General features: G+C 45.8%; 1 protein-coding gene across 1 annotated transcript in view; it reads right to left on the bottom strand.

Annotated features, from left to right (window-relative positions):
• Positions 1-7,182: 7,182 nt before the first annotated feature.
• RAD18 (RAD18 E3 ubiquitin protein ligase) overlaps positions 7,183-14,924 on the bottom strand; it is a 241,939-nt gene continuing 234,197 nt past the window's right edge. Inside the window, exon 13 of the mRNA XM_044301938.1 lies at positions 7,183-7,781. Within this exon, the coding sequence (XP_044157873.1) occupies positions 7,682-7,781 (100 nt within the window). The 3' untranslated portion in view covers positions 7,183-7,681. The remainder of the gene's footprint in view (positions 7,782-14,924) is intronic.

Genomic DNA, 14,924 nt, shown 5'->3' with positions numbered 1-14,924 from the left:
AAGAAAGCAGCCATATTCTTCAATGTCCAGATACGTCTAAAGAGCCTCAGTGGAATGGACTGCATTCTCTTTACTCACACGATATGCTCTGCCGAGCACACAACCCTCATCATCCTATAAAACAGACACAGGGTGTGTAGGAACCCCCACGATGACATCACTAGGAATCCCCGCTGCTATGGACACCACCATGACAGCGGATCTCATAGTGATCGCTCTTTCCCTACTGACATTTAAAAGTCGTTACCAACTGGGAATGAGCTTAGGCCCAATTTTCTACTTCCCATCAAGGGTGGTGAAAGGGTTAAATTGATGCAAAGAAGGTGAGCAATGCTAAGACATAGCAGGCGACAAGGAGATTTACAGGGTTTTCGTAAGACGCCGCAGTCTTCTGTCGGAGTGTGTTAACTCTCAGCGCGAGACCTGCATTTACGAGCTGCTCTGTCACGCACTGTACGGGCCGCAGGTGACACTATCCGCCAGACACATAAATACGGAGGCAGATTTACAGCAGAACCGCGCTTCTATCATAATCTCTGCAAGACGATGGGCTTGGCAAAAACTCAGCACTGTTAGGGTCCATTCACATGAACCGCGTCCATTTCGGGGACCACAAACCATGTTGATCATGTGGCTGCAACGCAAAAGATAAGACATCTCCCATTTTTGCGACATTTTGCGGACTGCAGACCCATTAAAGTCAATGGTTCCGCATCGTGATGTGGCGTGCACACGGCCAGTATCCATGTTTTGTGGAGTTGCAGTGTGTGAACGGAGCCTTAAAGGGAACCTGTCACCAGGATTTTGGGTATAGAGCTGAGGACATGGGTTGCTAGATGGCCGCTAACACATCTGCAATACCCAGTCCCCGTAGCTCTGTGTGCTTTTATTGTGTAAAAAAACTGATTTGATACATATGCAAATTAACATAAAAGAGTCATATCTCACTTGTGTGACCAGAGAAGAGTCATATTTTTAAGCTCTGACTCATCTCAGGTTAATTTGCATATGTATCAAATCGTTTTATTTACACAATAAAAGCACACAGAGCTATGGGGATTGGATATTGCGGATGTGCTAGCGGCGATCTAGCAACCCATGTCCTCAGCTCTATACCCAAAATCCAGGTGACAGGTTCCCTAAAATTAACTGTCCATGAAAGAACGATCACGAGTTGGCAATTATTCCACCCCACCCACATCGATGGATAACCAGCGGGGAGGGGGGGGGGGGGGGTAGGCACATAACGACCCCCTGTAATGTAAGGACGTCATAGGGCTGGCGGTGATGGGTGCGGGATCTTTGTGTGCAAAAAGTCAGGTCACAAAGTGTTGTTGTGGGGACACTAAACCAAAACTTTCAGTCCATGAAGCCTCGATACAGGAATCGGTGAACACATCAGGAACGAGGCTTTGACATATTGTTCCGGAGAGTTCCGAGACTACAGAACAATATCACAATCGCAGCGGCCGTTATTACGAGGAAAACGCTAAAGTGCCGAAAAGAGCAAATGCCGCAGACAGGACAAAATCCCCATCACTGCAGCCGCTGAACAAACCTCATCTTGTGGAGGTCGGAAAGCTGTTTTATTTCCATTTGAAAAACAAATTAACATTTTGTTGCAGAAAAGTTTATCATCTGTCTCATATCTATCTATCTATTATCTATCTCCGACCTATCTCTATCTATCGCCTATCTATCTCCGACCTCTCTCTATCTATCTCCTATCTATTAATCCATCTCTCTCTCTCTCTATCTATTATCTATCTCTCTCTCTCTACTATCTATCTCCTATCTATTAATCCATCTCTCTCTCTCTCTATCTATTATCTATCTCTCTCTCGCTCTCTCTCTCTATCTATTATCTATCTCTCTCGCTCTCTCTCTCTATCTATTATCTCTCTCTCTCTCTCTACTATCTATCTCCTATCTATTAATCCATCTCTCTCTCTCTCTATCTATTATCTATCTCTCTCTCGCTCTCTCTATCTATTATCTATCTCTCTCTCGCTCTCTCTCTCTATCTATTATCTCTCTCTCTCTCTCTACTATCCATCTCCTATCTGTCTATCTAGAAAGCCTTCATACTCTGCAGGATGGAAAAGTGTAGTGAACTCTGCTTTTTATCCTTTTTTACCTCCAAACGTATATGTCAAAATGTAGGACAAAACCCCTAAATGACATCAATAAAAACTACAGATTGACCTGCAAAAAAATGAGCCGTTATACAAGTTTGTAGATAGAAAAATAAAAAAGTTAAGGAAGTCAGTATACGGCAGTGCAAAGAAAAAAATGTTTCAAAGATTTCTTTTTATTTGGTGGCTGTAATCATACTGACTCACAGAATACGGCCTCATGCACACGACCGTTTTTCGGGTTCACATCCAAGCCGCAGTTTTTGCGGCTCTGGTGCGGACCCATTCACTTCAATGGGGCCGCAAAAGATGCAGACAGCACTCCGTGTGTTATCCGCATCCGTTGCTCCGTTCTGAGGACCCGCAAAAAAAAAATACAGCATGTCCTATTCTTGTCCGTTTTGCGGACAAGAATAGGCATGTCTACAATAAGCTACAATTGGCTTCCGTTTTTTTGTGGATTCGCGGTTTGCGGACCACAAAAAACAGAACGGTCGTGTGCATGAGGCCTAAGGCTATGACCACATGAAACTGAAAAAGAACGGCCATTAAATGATCATTCATTTGGGTTTTTAAAGGGGACCTGTCACCACAAAACGTAGATCAGTTTTTAGACAGCATGCGCTTCCAGGTTTTTGACCATTTAGATGCTGTGGTCGCGCTTGGCCCCGGCATCTAAAAGCTTAAATGCCTGCGATCAGCATCATTGCCAGTCGCAGGCATGAGCCGCGGGACTCTGCGGTTTGAAACAGCAGAGACCCGCCGGCTATGGCATCCACTGCACATGCGAGAAGGTGCCATGTTTAAAGGCCCTCCCAGCGCCGCACATGTGCCCCCCCCCCCGTAGCTATAATGGCCCCCTTAGTGCCTCCCTGTAGTTGTAATATCCCCAAGTTGTGGCCTAGAATAGATATTAGCCCCCATACATATATACTATAACCCCCAGTAAGGGCCCGTCACAGGTGACGTCATGATGCTGGGAGCGGAGGTCCTGCTGCGTTCAGTGAACAGCGAGGGTCTGAGGTGTCCCCTGTGAATGAGGTGGTTTTTTAATTTATTTTAACCCCTGAAAGACCCTGGTAGCCGTGTTTAATGGCCATTAGTCGGCTACACTCCTGTCTACGTGGCCGTTATAAACAAGAACATTGATTTCAATGGGGTCATGAAAATGCCCAAAAATAGGACATGTCCTATTTTTTTACAGCCGCTATTTACTGGCCATTTGGCTCTGAAGATAAGGGAAGGGGTTGAGAGCTGGCAATAGATAACAGATTTTTTGTGAATGGGGCCTGGACGACCCCCCCACTGCTTGGAGCTGATGGATTCTCCCCGTCCCTTGCTCCTGCCCTGCGGTTGGTATCTGTTGGTTGTGCCATTCGGGTTGCCTGGCACCTAATATATGCAGACGCTTGTCAGGTGCACATGAGGGGACCAGTGCCCGCTACTGCTGTAGGTACGACACATGAAGCAGCGTAGGAAGGAGAGCTCGGTGGCAGAGACGGCTCCTCGAGGCGACCACAACATATTCCCCAGGAATTATTACCTGTGGAGCAGATCTATAGAAGCTGGGCTCGGAGACACAGGGGAGATCAGCGGCATGCCGATTGTGGCTGCTGACAAATGACAGTAATGTGGGGTGAAGGCTAATCTTCCAATAAAGCGCTCTGTGCCTTCCCTGAGGCGCTGCATCAGTCGGGCAGGTTGCATCATCGATTCCTGCAGGGAATGAAACTTCTCAGCGGCGCAACCACTCAATCCAGGGAGCAAAACCGATCTACGGGCGACTGCTTATCCATAAAGGCATTTACAAGCAGCCAGGCACGAAACTTAAAGTGCACCTCCGCATAAGGTACAGGCTTGAATCCAGAGCAGGAATCCTAAAACTGAACCACATCCTAGACCCCCCTTCCACAAATAGGGGGTTATGATTTTAATGCAGTCGTACAAAGCTATTGGAGAACCTATAAAACCGCAGAAGGAGGCTGCACATTAATGACTCATACAGCCATCGTTATTCGCTACCACCGCAATCACAACGCCCGTAGAGTAAATATAGCTTATTAGGCTACTTTTAGGCCCCTTTCACACGGGCGAGATTTCCACGCGGGTGCAATGCGTGAGGTGAACGTATTGCACCCGCGCTGAATCCAGACCCATTCATTTCTATGGGGCTGTGCACATGAGCGGTGATTTTCACGCATCACTTGTGCGTTGCTTGAAAATCGCAGCATGCTCCTCTTTGTGCGTTTTCCACGCAACGCAGGCCCCATGGAAGTGAATGGGGCTGCGTGAAAATCGCAAGTGTGGATGCAGTGCAATTTTCACGCACGGTTGCTAGGAGACCATCGGGATGGGGACCCGATCTTTATTATTTTTCCTTATAACATGGTTATAAGGGAAAATAATAGCATTCTTAATACAGAATGCATAGTACAATAGCGCTGGAGGGGTTAAAAATATATATATATATATTTTAACTCACCTTAATCCACTCGTTCGCGCAGCCGGCATCTCTTCTGTCGTCTTCTTTGCTGTGCACAGGAAAAGGACCTGTGCACGGACATGTGCTCATCACATGGTCCGTCACATGATGGTAAAAGATCATGTGATGGACCATGTGATGAGCGCAGTGACGTCATCAAAGGTCCTTTTCCTGTGCACAGCAAAGATGAAGACAGAAGAGAAGCCGTGCTGCGCGATCAAGCGGATGAGGTGAGTTTAAATATTATTATTATTTTTTAACCCCTCCATCTCTAATTTACGTAGCATTCTGTATTAAGAATGCTATTATCTTCCCTTATAACCATGTTATAAGGCAAAATAATAAAATTTACACAACACCTAACCCAAACCTGAACTTCTGTGAAGAAGTCCGGGTTCGGGTACCAAACATGCCGATTTTTCTCACGCGTGTGCAAAACGCATTACAATGTTTTGCACTCGCGCGGAAAAATCGCACATTTTCCCACAACGCACCCGCACTTATCCGGCCCTAAAACATGACGCCCGTGTGAAAGAGGCCTTACACTAACGTTTGGGGCGGATCCGTCATGGATCTGCACAGACTGATCCGTTCAAAATGGATCCGTTTGTATTATCTTTAACATAGCCAAGACGGATCTGTCTTGAACACCATTAAAAGTCAATGGAGGACGGATCCGTTTTCTATTGTGCCAGAATGTTTCATAGAAAACGGATCCGTCCCCATTGACTTACATTGTGTGCCAGGACAGATCTGTTTGGCTCAGTTTCGTCAGACGGACACCAAAACAAGGCAAACAGATGCATTCTGAGCGGATCCTTTTCCATTCAGAATGCATTAGGGCAAAACTGATCCGTTTTGAACCGCTTGTGAGAGCCCTGAACGGATCTCAGAAACGGAAAGCCAAAACGCCAGTGTGAAAGTAGCCTTAGCCGATTTGCTGACCTTTTTTCCAATTCCCCACACAAAAAAAAAATTATACAAATTAGCCCACAAATTATATTTACTCCAAAATAGTGCCAATAAAAACTACAACTACAGCAACATTGACAGAAATATAAAAAAGTTACAGAAACACAAGGGTGAAAAACGGGCCTTGTGGTTAAGGGGTTAGAGGTGTAAGGGGTTAAAGAAATGTAATTCTTTATTTCAATGGGGACTGTCCCCATGCCCTCTGATACAATCCAATTAGTGCCGCGAGCGTCAAACTGTGTAGGGCACACGCCCTATTAACAATGGGAATTGTCAATTTATTCATACATTTCCAGGATGAGTAACAGAGGAATGACCCGATGGAGACTTCTAAGTAAAGAGGCTGCAGGATTGTTATTTCATGGGGAATACAAGTATTTTCTTCCTCCATCAGAGGAACTGAAGCAGCGAAGACGAAGGCGGAGAAGAGAGAGAAGCGGAAACCTTTCATCTTTAGCCGGCGGTACACTGCATATACATGGCGATCCCTGAAATGAAGGATGTGCGTCTGGTGAAAGCAGCAAAGAGAAAACATTTATTCAGCGGCTGCAGCCTGATTTGAAGGACGAATTTGGTAGCGCAACCAGCGAAGTATAAAAAGTAAAAAACAATCGTTACAGTGACGAGATGATGATAAAATATGCCGTTGAAAATAGGGATCGACCGATTATCGGTTTTACTGATAATATCGGCAGATATTCAGTATTTTGTCCGTTATCGGTATCGGCATCTATTTTGCCGATATTCCGATAACGTATTGGGAACACAGATCGCGCTGCTGTCAGCGCTCTCCGTGTTCCCTCCGCAGCACAGAGGAGAAGGAAGCAGTGTCTCCTCCCCCTGTGCTGCTGCCGCTGCCAATAAGAGGAAGGAAGACAAGAAGAGGGGAGGGGCTATGGCCACTGCGCCACCAAAGAAGATAACTCTCTCATTAATTCATATACAGGAGGCGGGAGCTGCAGAATCAAATAGCCGGCTCCCGACCTCTATGACAAGTAGCTGCGATCTGCGGTAGTTAACCCCTCAGGTGCCGCGGATCGCAGCTACTGCTCATAGAAGTCGGTAGCCGGCTATGTGATTCTGCAGCTCCTGCCTCCTGTATATGAATTAATGAGATTTCTCTTCATTGGTGGCGCAGTGCGCCCCCCAGTATTAATCATTGGTGGCACAGTGCGCCCCCCACCCCCATCCCAGTATTAAAAACATTGGTGGCAGTGGCCACCGGATCCCTATCCCCCTCCGATCAGAGCACCAGCAGTGTAATCCTGGGGCTCCGATCGGTTACCATGGCAGCCAGGACGCTATTGAAGCCCTGGATGCCATGGTAAGCTCCATGCTGCTGTGTGCACAAAGCACAGAGCCGCAGGGACAGTGTGAGCTCCTATTCACCCTGATAGATCTCTATCAGGGTGAATAGGACAAGGGTTCTAGTCCCTAAAGGGGCTAATAGTAAAAAAATAAAATAAAAAAAAAACACCAACATATTAAGTATAAATGAAGAAAAAGAAAGATTTACAAAAACAAAACAAAAAACTACACATTAACAATAAACATATTAATTTTCAGTAGATTTGTGTACGGCGGGCGGGGTAAGAGACGGCAGCTGCAAATAAAGGATGAAAAAAAATCAGGAAAAAGTAAAAAAAAAAAAAAAAAAAGTCCAAAAGTTTCCATCTCAAGTCTTACATTCACATTGAAAGGTGTGTAATGCAGCTAGAACAGGGTCAATGGGGCTCCTCCAGACCCTCTACCCAGAGGAATACGGTTTGGTAGCTTCTCCTGTCCCTGTGACCTCAGGTTCTTCGAGGAAAGATTAGTCTTCCGGGAGAGTTATGGAAGGTTTACTTCTCCCAGGTAAATAATTCCTTGAATTGTCCATGGCTGTTCCAGGCTGTATCACTGCATAAATAGGCAATTATCTTCAATAATGGTGGCCATAGTGCTTCTAACATGGGAATTTTGGGATTCCAGGGGGGAAATGCTGAGAGCGCCTCTCCCAGACTCCAGATGCAGCGCTTCTCTGGGTAAGATGGAAGTCATTTGTGTTCTGCTTCTTTAGGTCGTCCTCAGTCCCCGGTGGAAGCAAAACCATTTATTTGTGCTGTCTCTTACTCCTAGATGTCTGAGGCTTAGACGATGCTTCAGCCGAGGGGACGACTTTCCTCTTCCTCCTCCTGCTTTGGGATGGACCTCTGCAGAGACAGAACAGTGATCGGCATTAACATCTATACATCTGATGCTGCATCCTGTAACAATCTATAACCTATAGACTTCATGCATGCTATCTACATACAGCTCCTGTAACACAGACTATTCCCTAATAATATGTATATTGTAGAATGATTCTCCAGAGCTGCACTCACTATTCTGCTGGTGCTGTCACTGTGTACATACATTACTTATCCTGTGCTGATCCTGAGTTACATCCTGTATTATACTCCAGAGCTGCACTCACTATTCTGCTGGTGCAGTCTCTGTGTACATACATTACTTATCCTGTACTGATCCTGAGTTACATCCTGTATTATACTCCAGAGCTGCACTCCCTATTCTGCTGTCTTCAGAGCTGAGATCTCCCAAAACCAATCATTTTACAGAAGATTCCTCAGGAAGCTGTAGGTTTTGTGTTGAAAATCTTACGATGACAAGAAACTTGTCTAATGGCAGCTGTTGCTGGATCTGAGCTGAGGCTGGATCCTGGAACATGGTGCTGCTCAGCCAGCATTAACCCTGCTTGTGCTAAAAGGGCCAGAAATCATCGCACCCGATGTCATATGTGTATGGATGCCAAAAACACATCTGAAGGAAGATTTTAAGAATTGGAAAACCTGACAAAGCGCAGCTGTCACCATGTCCATGGGGTTTGTCGGGCTTTGATTTTATCCACGATGCAGGGTTTCCCTTATAAATGGAAGCTATGATGCAGATGTGAACAGAGCCTTAAGCTGCCTGCAGACATTAGATAAATGCCAGCCGAACCCCCCAATTTTAGTGGACCCAGCCGATCATCTAACATGCATGTGGCCCTCCCGACACATGCAGTTGGATTTCAATATGCCTGATCCTCTTGTTCATGGAGAGGAAAGCCTCTACCATAGGGTTCTTTTTCTCCATTCAGGACACATGCATGCTCAGCCGAGCCAAGCCTGCATGTGTATGAGGGGTTTAGGAAAGATAGTTGTCCGCTGAACAGGCCAGAGCATTATAAGAGGAGCGTCTGATACCGGTCACACATATGTAGGTAAATGACTCTCAGCACTGGGGATGTGTGACAAAGTAGTGATCATGGGGGGCTGCCAACCCTGAGATGGCTGATAACAGGAAAAAGTAGATTCCATTCACCTGCATGGCAGATGGAGAGAAGACAAATTTTAAGTGGTGTAATTTTTCCAACCTTTACGAGGCTATTTTATGGAAATAGTTAATTAGCTGGAATCCTGTTGCCTGGGAGTAATCTGGGCCTCCTCTGAACACTTTCATGAGCTGTCCGTGTGGATTCCGGGTAGATTATAGCAGCCTACTGAAATGTGCTGCAGGGCTGGTCGGCTTCTGCGGATCTAAGGAAGGAGTGTGCAAACCTAAACTGTTTCCCCTTAAATGGTAATTTGCATAGTGGAGTCGGACAAAAGAGAAGACACCAGGTACCACAGCAGTGAATGGAGTGGATGGCGGCACTCTGAACAGGGGACACAGGAATACCATGGCTCCCACTACACATCACATTTTGTATCTAAGCCACTGTGCAGACCTGTGTCTCCATGGTGACAGGCTACAAACAATCCCTGTGTAGTCTGATCATGCAGTCACGTTACTCTCTTCCCTATGCCTCCTCTTGTACTGTCTGTAACCAGAGAATCACATAGGTCTGCACAGGAGCTGTATACACAATATCGTTTTTAATTGCAAAAATGCCCACCACCCAATTTTAATTTTCAGCTTGCCTAGGTATCACAGAGGTCATATACTAAACCTGTAATGCCCGTTTTCTGGTGTACAAATTTTTGTGAAAAAGGCATTTTGTGCTGAAATGTGTGACCCCTTTAAATGCTGTTTTCCTCAGTCAGAGCAGCCTTCTTGGAGAAGCTCCAGGATCCTCATCATTCAGAGCTGACTGGTGGCAATGTCATTAGTCATAGATGAGTCCAATTAACAGAACCAGCACTAATAATGGTGCATGCAGGGTTCTCTCCACTGGGAATGAACTGGGAGCCTGGAGGCAAATATTAATGTGGAGCCCAACAAAGATAAGATCCTGCGCCAATTAAAAAAACATCAGACGAGGAAATTGGATGAGATGTGACGTGTGTATTCCTAAAATGCATCTGCATCAATCACCGAGAGGAAGACGACTTTGGCAGGTGACTGAGGAATCAGGGAAGGAGCTGACAAGATAGAACTGGTCCAGACAAGTCTAGAGTAACCCGAGATTTAAAGGGGTATTTGCATCGACGTCTGATTGATGCATGTCCTGAGACCAGCACCGATCTCCAGAACAAGGGTCCCCACACCCTCATGGCTGCCTCCATTCACTTCTATGGGATCACGTTCAGGAATGGTGGGGGTCTCCTTTATGCCATCATAATGGGAAGGAATATATTAGTGATCATTGCTTAATCCCTTTAAAATGAATCAGAATTATGACTTGTGAAGGATTACTCACTTCATAAATGATCCTGCACTGGAGCCCCTCAGGGGTCTAGAGGGTCACAGCTCGCTATCACCTACAATATCTATGGGGAATGTCAGTCACCGGATATTATAAAAACCTTGGTCTCCAGGGGTTCAGGATGAGCTGTCGCTGCTGACGGACAGGCACCTATTGTCTAGAGACGAGGGGTTAATACTTGGTGCGGTGTGCCATTAATGAGGGCAGTAGAGGTGAGCACCCACTCCCGGCTCTGTGTGGGAGGTAAAGGCCACTTGTTAGTCACTGCTGCCGGCGTCAGCGCCTTCAATCACTGTGACTCCTGCTCTGTCATCTATGACTATCAGCCGGGAAACAGAAGACAGGACAGGGATGGCCAACCTGAGGCTCTCCAGCTGTTGCAAAACTACAACTCCCAGCATGGCCATACTAACTACAGCTATCAGCCTACAGCAGGGCATGGTGGGAGTTGTAGTTTTGCAACAGCTGGAAAGCCTCAGGTTGGCCTTCCCTGCCCTAGAAGAAGAGGGCCCTACAGTACAGGAGGAATGACTCACCCGAGAACCATCAGATCACATGCAAGGCCATGGTCTCCATCATGGGATCCAGCAGAAGACATCCCATCTGAAGCCGTCACTACGACTCAACTGTCTCACCGTCCAGAGGATGGCGATACAGCTGAATACTGTGGCGAGGGCAGTAGTATTTTGTTTGGCAATGTGATATTTGGTTCTGCTGGGGCGGTATTTTGTGCTGCACTATGGTATTGCTGGCCCTGCTTACTTCAATTGTCCCGTCTTATGTCAATTTGGACCCACCTACAACATGGGGCCACTTTTGTTCCTAGCAGCGCTTGTAATGGTGGAGGCTATGATGGAATTACAGGTGGACACAGAGCTGTCCTGTACTGAGCAGGATGGGCCCTCCAGTCCGATGGAGGCGAATACTCTGTAATACCACAAATGGCACCACTGTGCAGTAATCCCATTATAACCATGAGGGCTGCAGGGGGTAACGTCAGCTATGTCGCGCTGTATGGTCAGCGAGGTCTCCTGCATCAGAGGAGGAAATGAAATTTCATTTCTGGGCTAATGCTAAGAAAACAAGCACTTCAAAGCCTCGAGAGAACAAAACAGCAGTGTGTCCCCACAGCTGAAGCAAACCCGAGCCTTCTATTTAAGGGAAACACATGTCCAGCGCACAAATCAGTCAGACCCCAGGCAATAAGGACCGCGGCTCCCCGGGAACACACGCCAAGTCCGCACCACTTAGAGGCGATACAAACCTTATTGATTTTGAAATGTAGCTGTTCAGACACAAAACAAGAAGTCAGTCTACAGCCGACAGTGGGAAGAAGAGGTCTTTAATCTGGTTATAGAAATAGAAAACCTCCAGCAAGACGTCCAAATGAAATCCAAAGCTTATCCCATCAAAAACAGCACTGCAGTGGGCGGCCAACGAGTTTTGGGGCGCAAAATGCATCGTTACATTTTATTGTGGGTGGCTCTAATTTGAAAAGCCCGACTCGTGGATCGTAAAGTCAAACAAGCAAAAAGAGGATAGATCCCTAGGGATAAAGGCATAAGAATACCAAAAAGATCTATGTGCAGCTATAGAGCGGTGCAGAGGTAGCAATGGCCCCTATGGCACATAAGACCCCAGATAATGGAGGAGGGGGGCTGTTTTTTTGTCAATTAGGGAAAAGAAAGCTGATGTTCATTACAATTCACAGCCGGTAATTACAGGTCTATGATTCATCCGCACAATAGCTGCACCGTCCACACTGCCACATGAGGACAAAGGGCCAGAGCCCCTGACACCAGCATCGCTCACCATTAAACGCAGCACGTCAATGGAGATAATTGCAGGGTTGTGATTACAGCTCCACGTGCTGCTCCTCATAATGTGACATCCAGCAGCCACATCTGTATGATAACCCCGGACTGCAACCAGTAAAATAAACAGACTAATATGTATACACACAATGCATTCAGAAAGTTTTCACGCCCTCTTAGCTCCCCATAATGAGAAAGTGAGAAATCTTTACTAATTTACTGAAAAGAATAAACTTAAATCTCACATGGACACAAGTCTTCAGCCCTTTTACTCGGGACACAAGTCTTCAGCCCTTTTACTCGGGACACAAGTCTTCAGCCCTTTTACTCGGGACACAAGTCTTCAGCCCTTTTACTCGGGACACAAGTCTTCAGCCCTTTTACTCGGGACACAAGTCTTCAGCCCTTTTACTCGGGACACAAGTCTTCAGCCCTTTTACTCGGGACACAAGTCTTCAGCCCTTTTACTCGGGACACAAGTCTTCAGCCCTTTTACTCGGGACACAAGTCTTCAGCCCTTTTACTCGGGACACAAGTCTTCAGCCCTTTTACTCGGGACACAAGTCTTCAGCCCTTTTACTCGGGACACAAGTCTTCAGCCCTTTTACTCGGGACACAAGTCTTCAGCCCTTTTACTCAGGACATAAGTCTATGGCCCCTTTACTCAGGACATAAGTCTATGGCCCCTTTACTCAGGATATAAGTCTTCAGCCCCTTTACTCGGGACACAAGTCTTCGACCCCTTTACTCGGGACACAAGTCTTCGGCCCCTTTACTCGGGACACAAGTCTTCGGCCCCTTTACTCGGGACACAAGTCTTCGGCCCCTTTACTCGGGACACAAGTCTTCGGCCCCTTTACTCGGGACACAAGTCTTCGGCCCCTTTACTCGGGACACAAGTCTTCGGCCCCTTTACTCAGGACATAAGTCTTCGGCCCTTTTACTCAGGACATAAGTCTATGGCCCCTTTACTCAGGACAAAAGTCTATGGCCCCCTTACTCAGGATATAAGTCTTCAGCCCCTTTACTCGGGACACAAGTCTTCGACCCCTTTACTCGGGACACAAGTCTTCGGCCCCTTTACTCAGGACATAAGTCTTCGCCTCCTCTACTTAGGAACTAAGTCTTCAGCCCCTTTACACAGGACATACAGACGTGGACAAAATTGTTGGTACCCTTTGGTCAATGAAAGAAAAAGTCACAATGGTCACAGAAATAACTTTAATCTGACAAAAGTAATAATAAATTAAAATTCTATAAATGTTAACCAATGAAAGTCAGACATTGTTTTTCAACCATGCTTCAACAGAATTATGTAAAAAAATAAACTCATGAAACAGGCATGGACAAAAATGATGGTACCCCTAACTTAATATTTTGTTGCGCAACCTTTTGAGGCAATCACTGCAATCAAACGCTTCCTGTAACTGTCAATGAGACATCTGCACCTCTCAGCAGGTATTTTGGCCCACTCCTCATGAGCAAACTGCTCCAGTTGTGTCCGGTTTGAAGGGTGCCTTTTCCAGACTGCATGTTTCAGCTCCTTCCAAAGATGCTCAATAGGATTGAGGTCAGGGCTCATAGAAGGCCACTTTAGAATAGTCCAATTTTTTCCTCTTAGCCATTCTTGGGTGTTTTTAGCGGTGTGTTTTGGGTCATTGTCCTGTTGCAAGACCCATGACCTGCGACTGAGACCAAGCTTTCTGACACTGGCTAGTACATTTCTCTCTAGAATTCCTTGATAGTCTTGAGATTTCATTGTACCCTGCACAGATTCAAGACACCCTGTGCCAGACGCAGCAAAGCAGCCCCAGAACATAACAGAGCCTCCTCCATGTTTCACAGTAGGGACAGTGTTCTTTTCTTGATATGCTTCATTTTTTCGTCTGTGAACATACAGCTGATGTGCCTTGGCAAAAACTTCGATTTTTGTCTCATCTGTCCACAGGACATTCTCCCAGAAGCTTTGTGGCTTGTCAACATGTAGTTTGGCATATTCCAGTCTTGCTTTTTTATGATTCGTTTTCAACAATGGTGTCCTCCTTGGTCGTCTCCCATGTAGTCCACTTTGGCTCAAACAACGACGGATGGTGCGATCTGACACTGATGTTCCTTGAGCATGAAGTTCACCTTGAATCTCTTTAGAAGTCTTTCTAGGCTCTTTTGTTACCATTCGGATTATCCGTCTCTTAGATTTGTCATCAATTTTCCTCCTGCGGCCACGTCCAGGGAGGTTGGCTACAGTCCCATGGATCTTAAACTTATGAATAATATGTGCAACTGTACTCACAGGAACATCTAGTTGCTTGGAGATGGTCTTATAGCCTTTACCTTTAACATGCTTGTCTATAATTTTCTTTCTGATCTCTTGAGACAGCTCTTTCCTTTGCTTCCTCTGGTCCATGTCGAGTGTGGTACACACCATATCACCAAACAACACAGTGATTACCTGGAGCCCTATATATAGGCCCAATGGCTGATTACAAGGTTGTAGACACCTGTGATGCTAATTAGTGGACACACCTTGAATTAACATGTCCCTTTGGTCACATTATGTTCTGTGTTTTCTAGGGGTACCATCATTTTTGTCCATGCCTGTTTCATGAGTTTATTTTTTTACATAATTCTGTTGAAGCATGGTTGAAAAACAATGTCTGACTTTCATTGGTTAACATTTATAGAATTTTAATTTATTATTACTTTTGTCAGATTAAAGTTATTTCTGTGACCATTGTGACTTTTTCTTTCATTGACCAAAGGGTACCAACAATTTTGTCCACGTCTGTAAGTATTCCGATCCTTCACTCATGACTTAGTAGAAGCCCCATCTTCTTGGAGATGATGCCATAAGGTTT

The sequence above is a fragment of the Bufo gargarizans genome, chromosome 7 (assembly GCF_014858855.1).
Source record: "Bufo gargarizans isolate SCDJY-AF-19 chromosome 7, ASM1485885v1, whole genome shotgun sequence".
Classification (NCBI taxonomy): Eukaryota; Metazoa; Chordata; class Amphibia; order Anura; family Bufonidae; genus Bufo; species Bufo gargarizans.
Note: the sequence above shows the minus strand (reverse complement) of the source record. Positions and strands in the feature narration are given on the sequence as shown.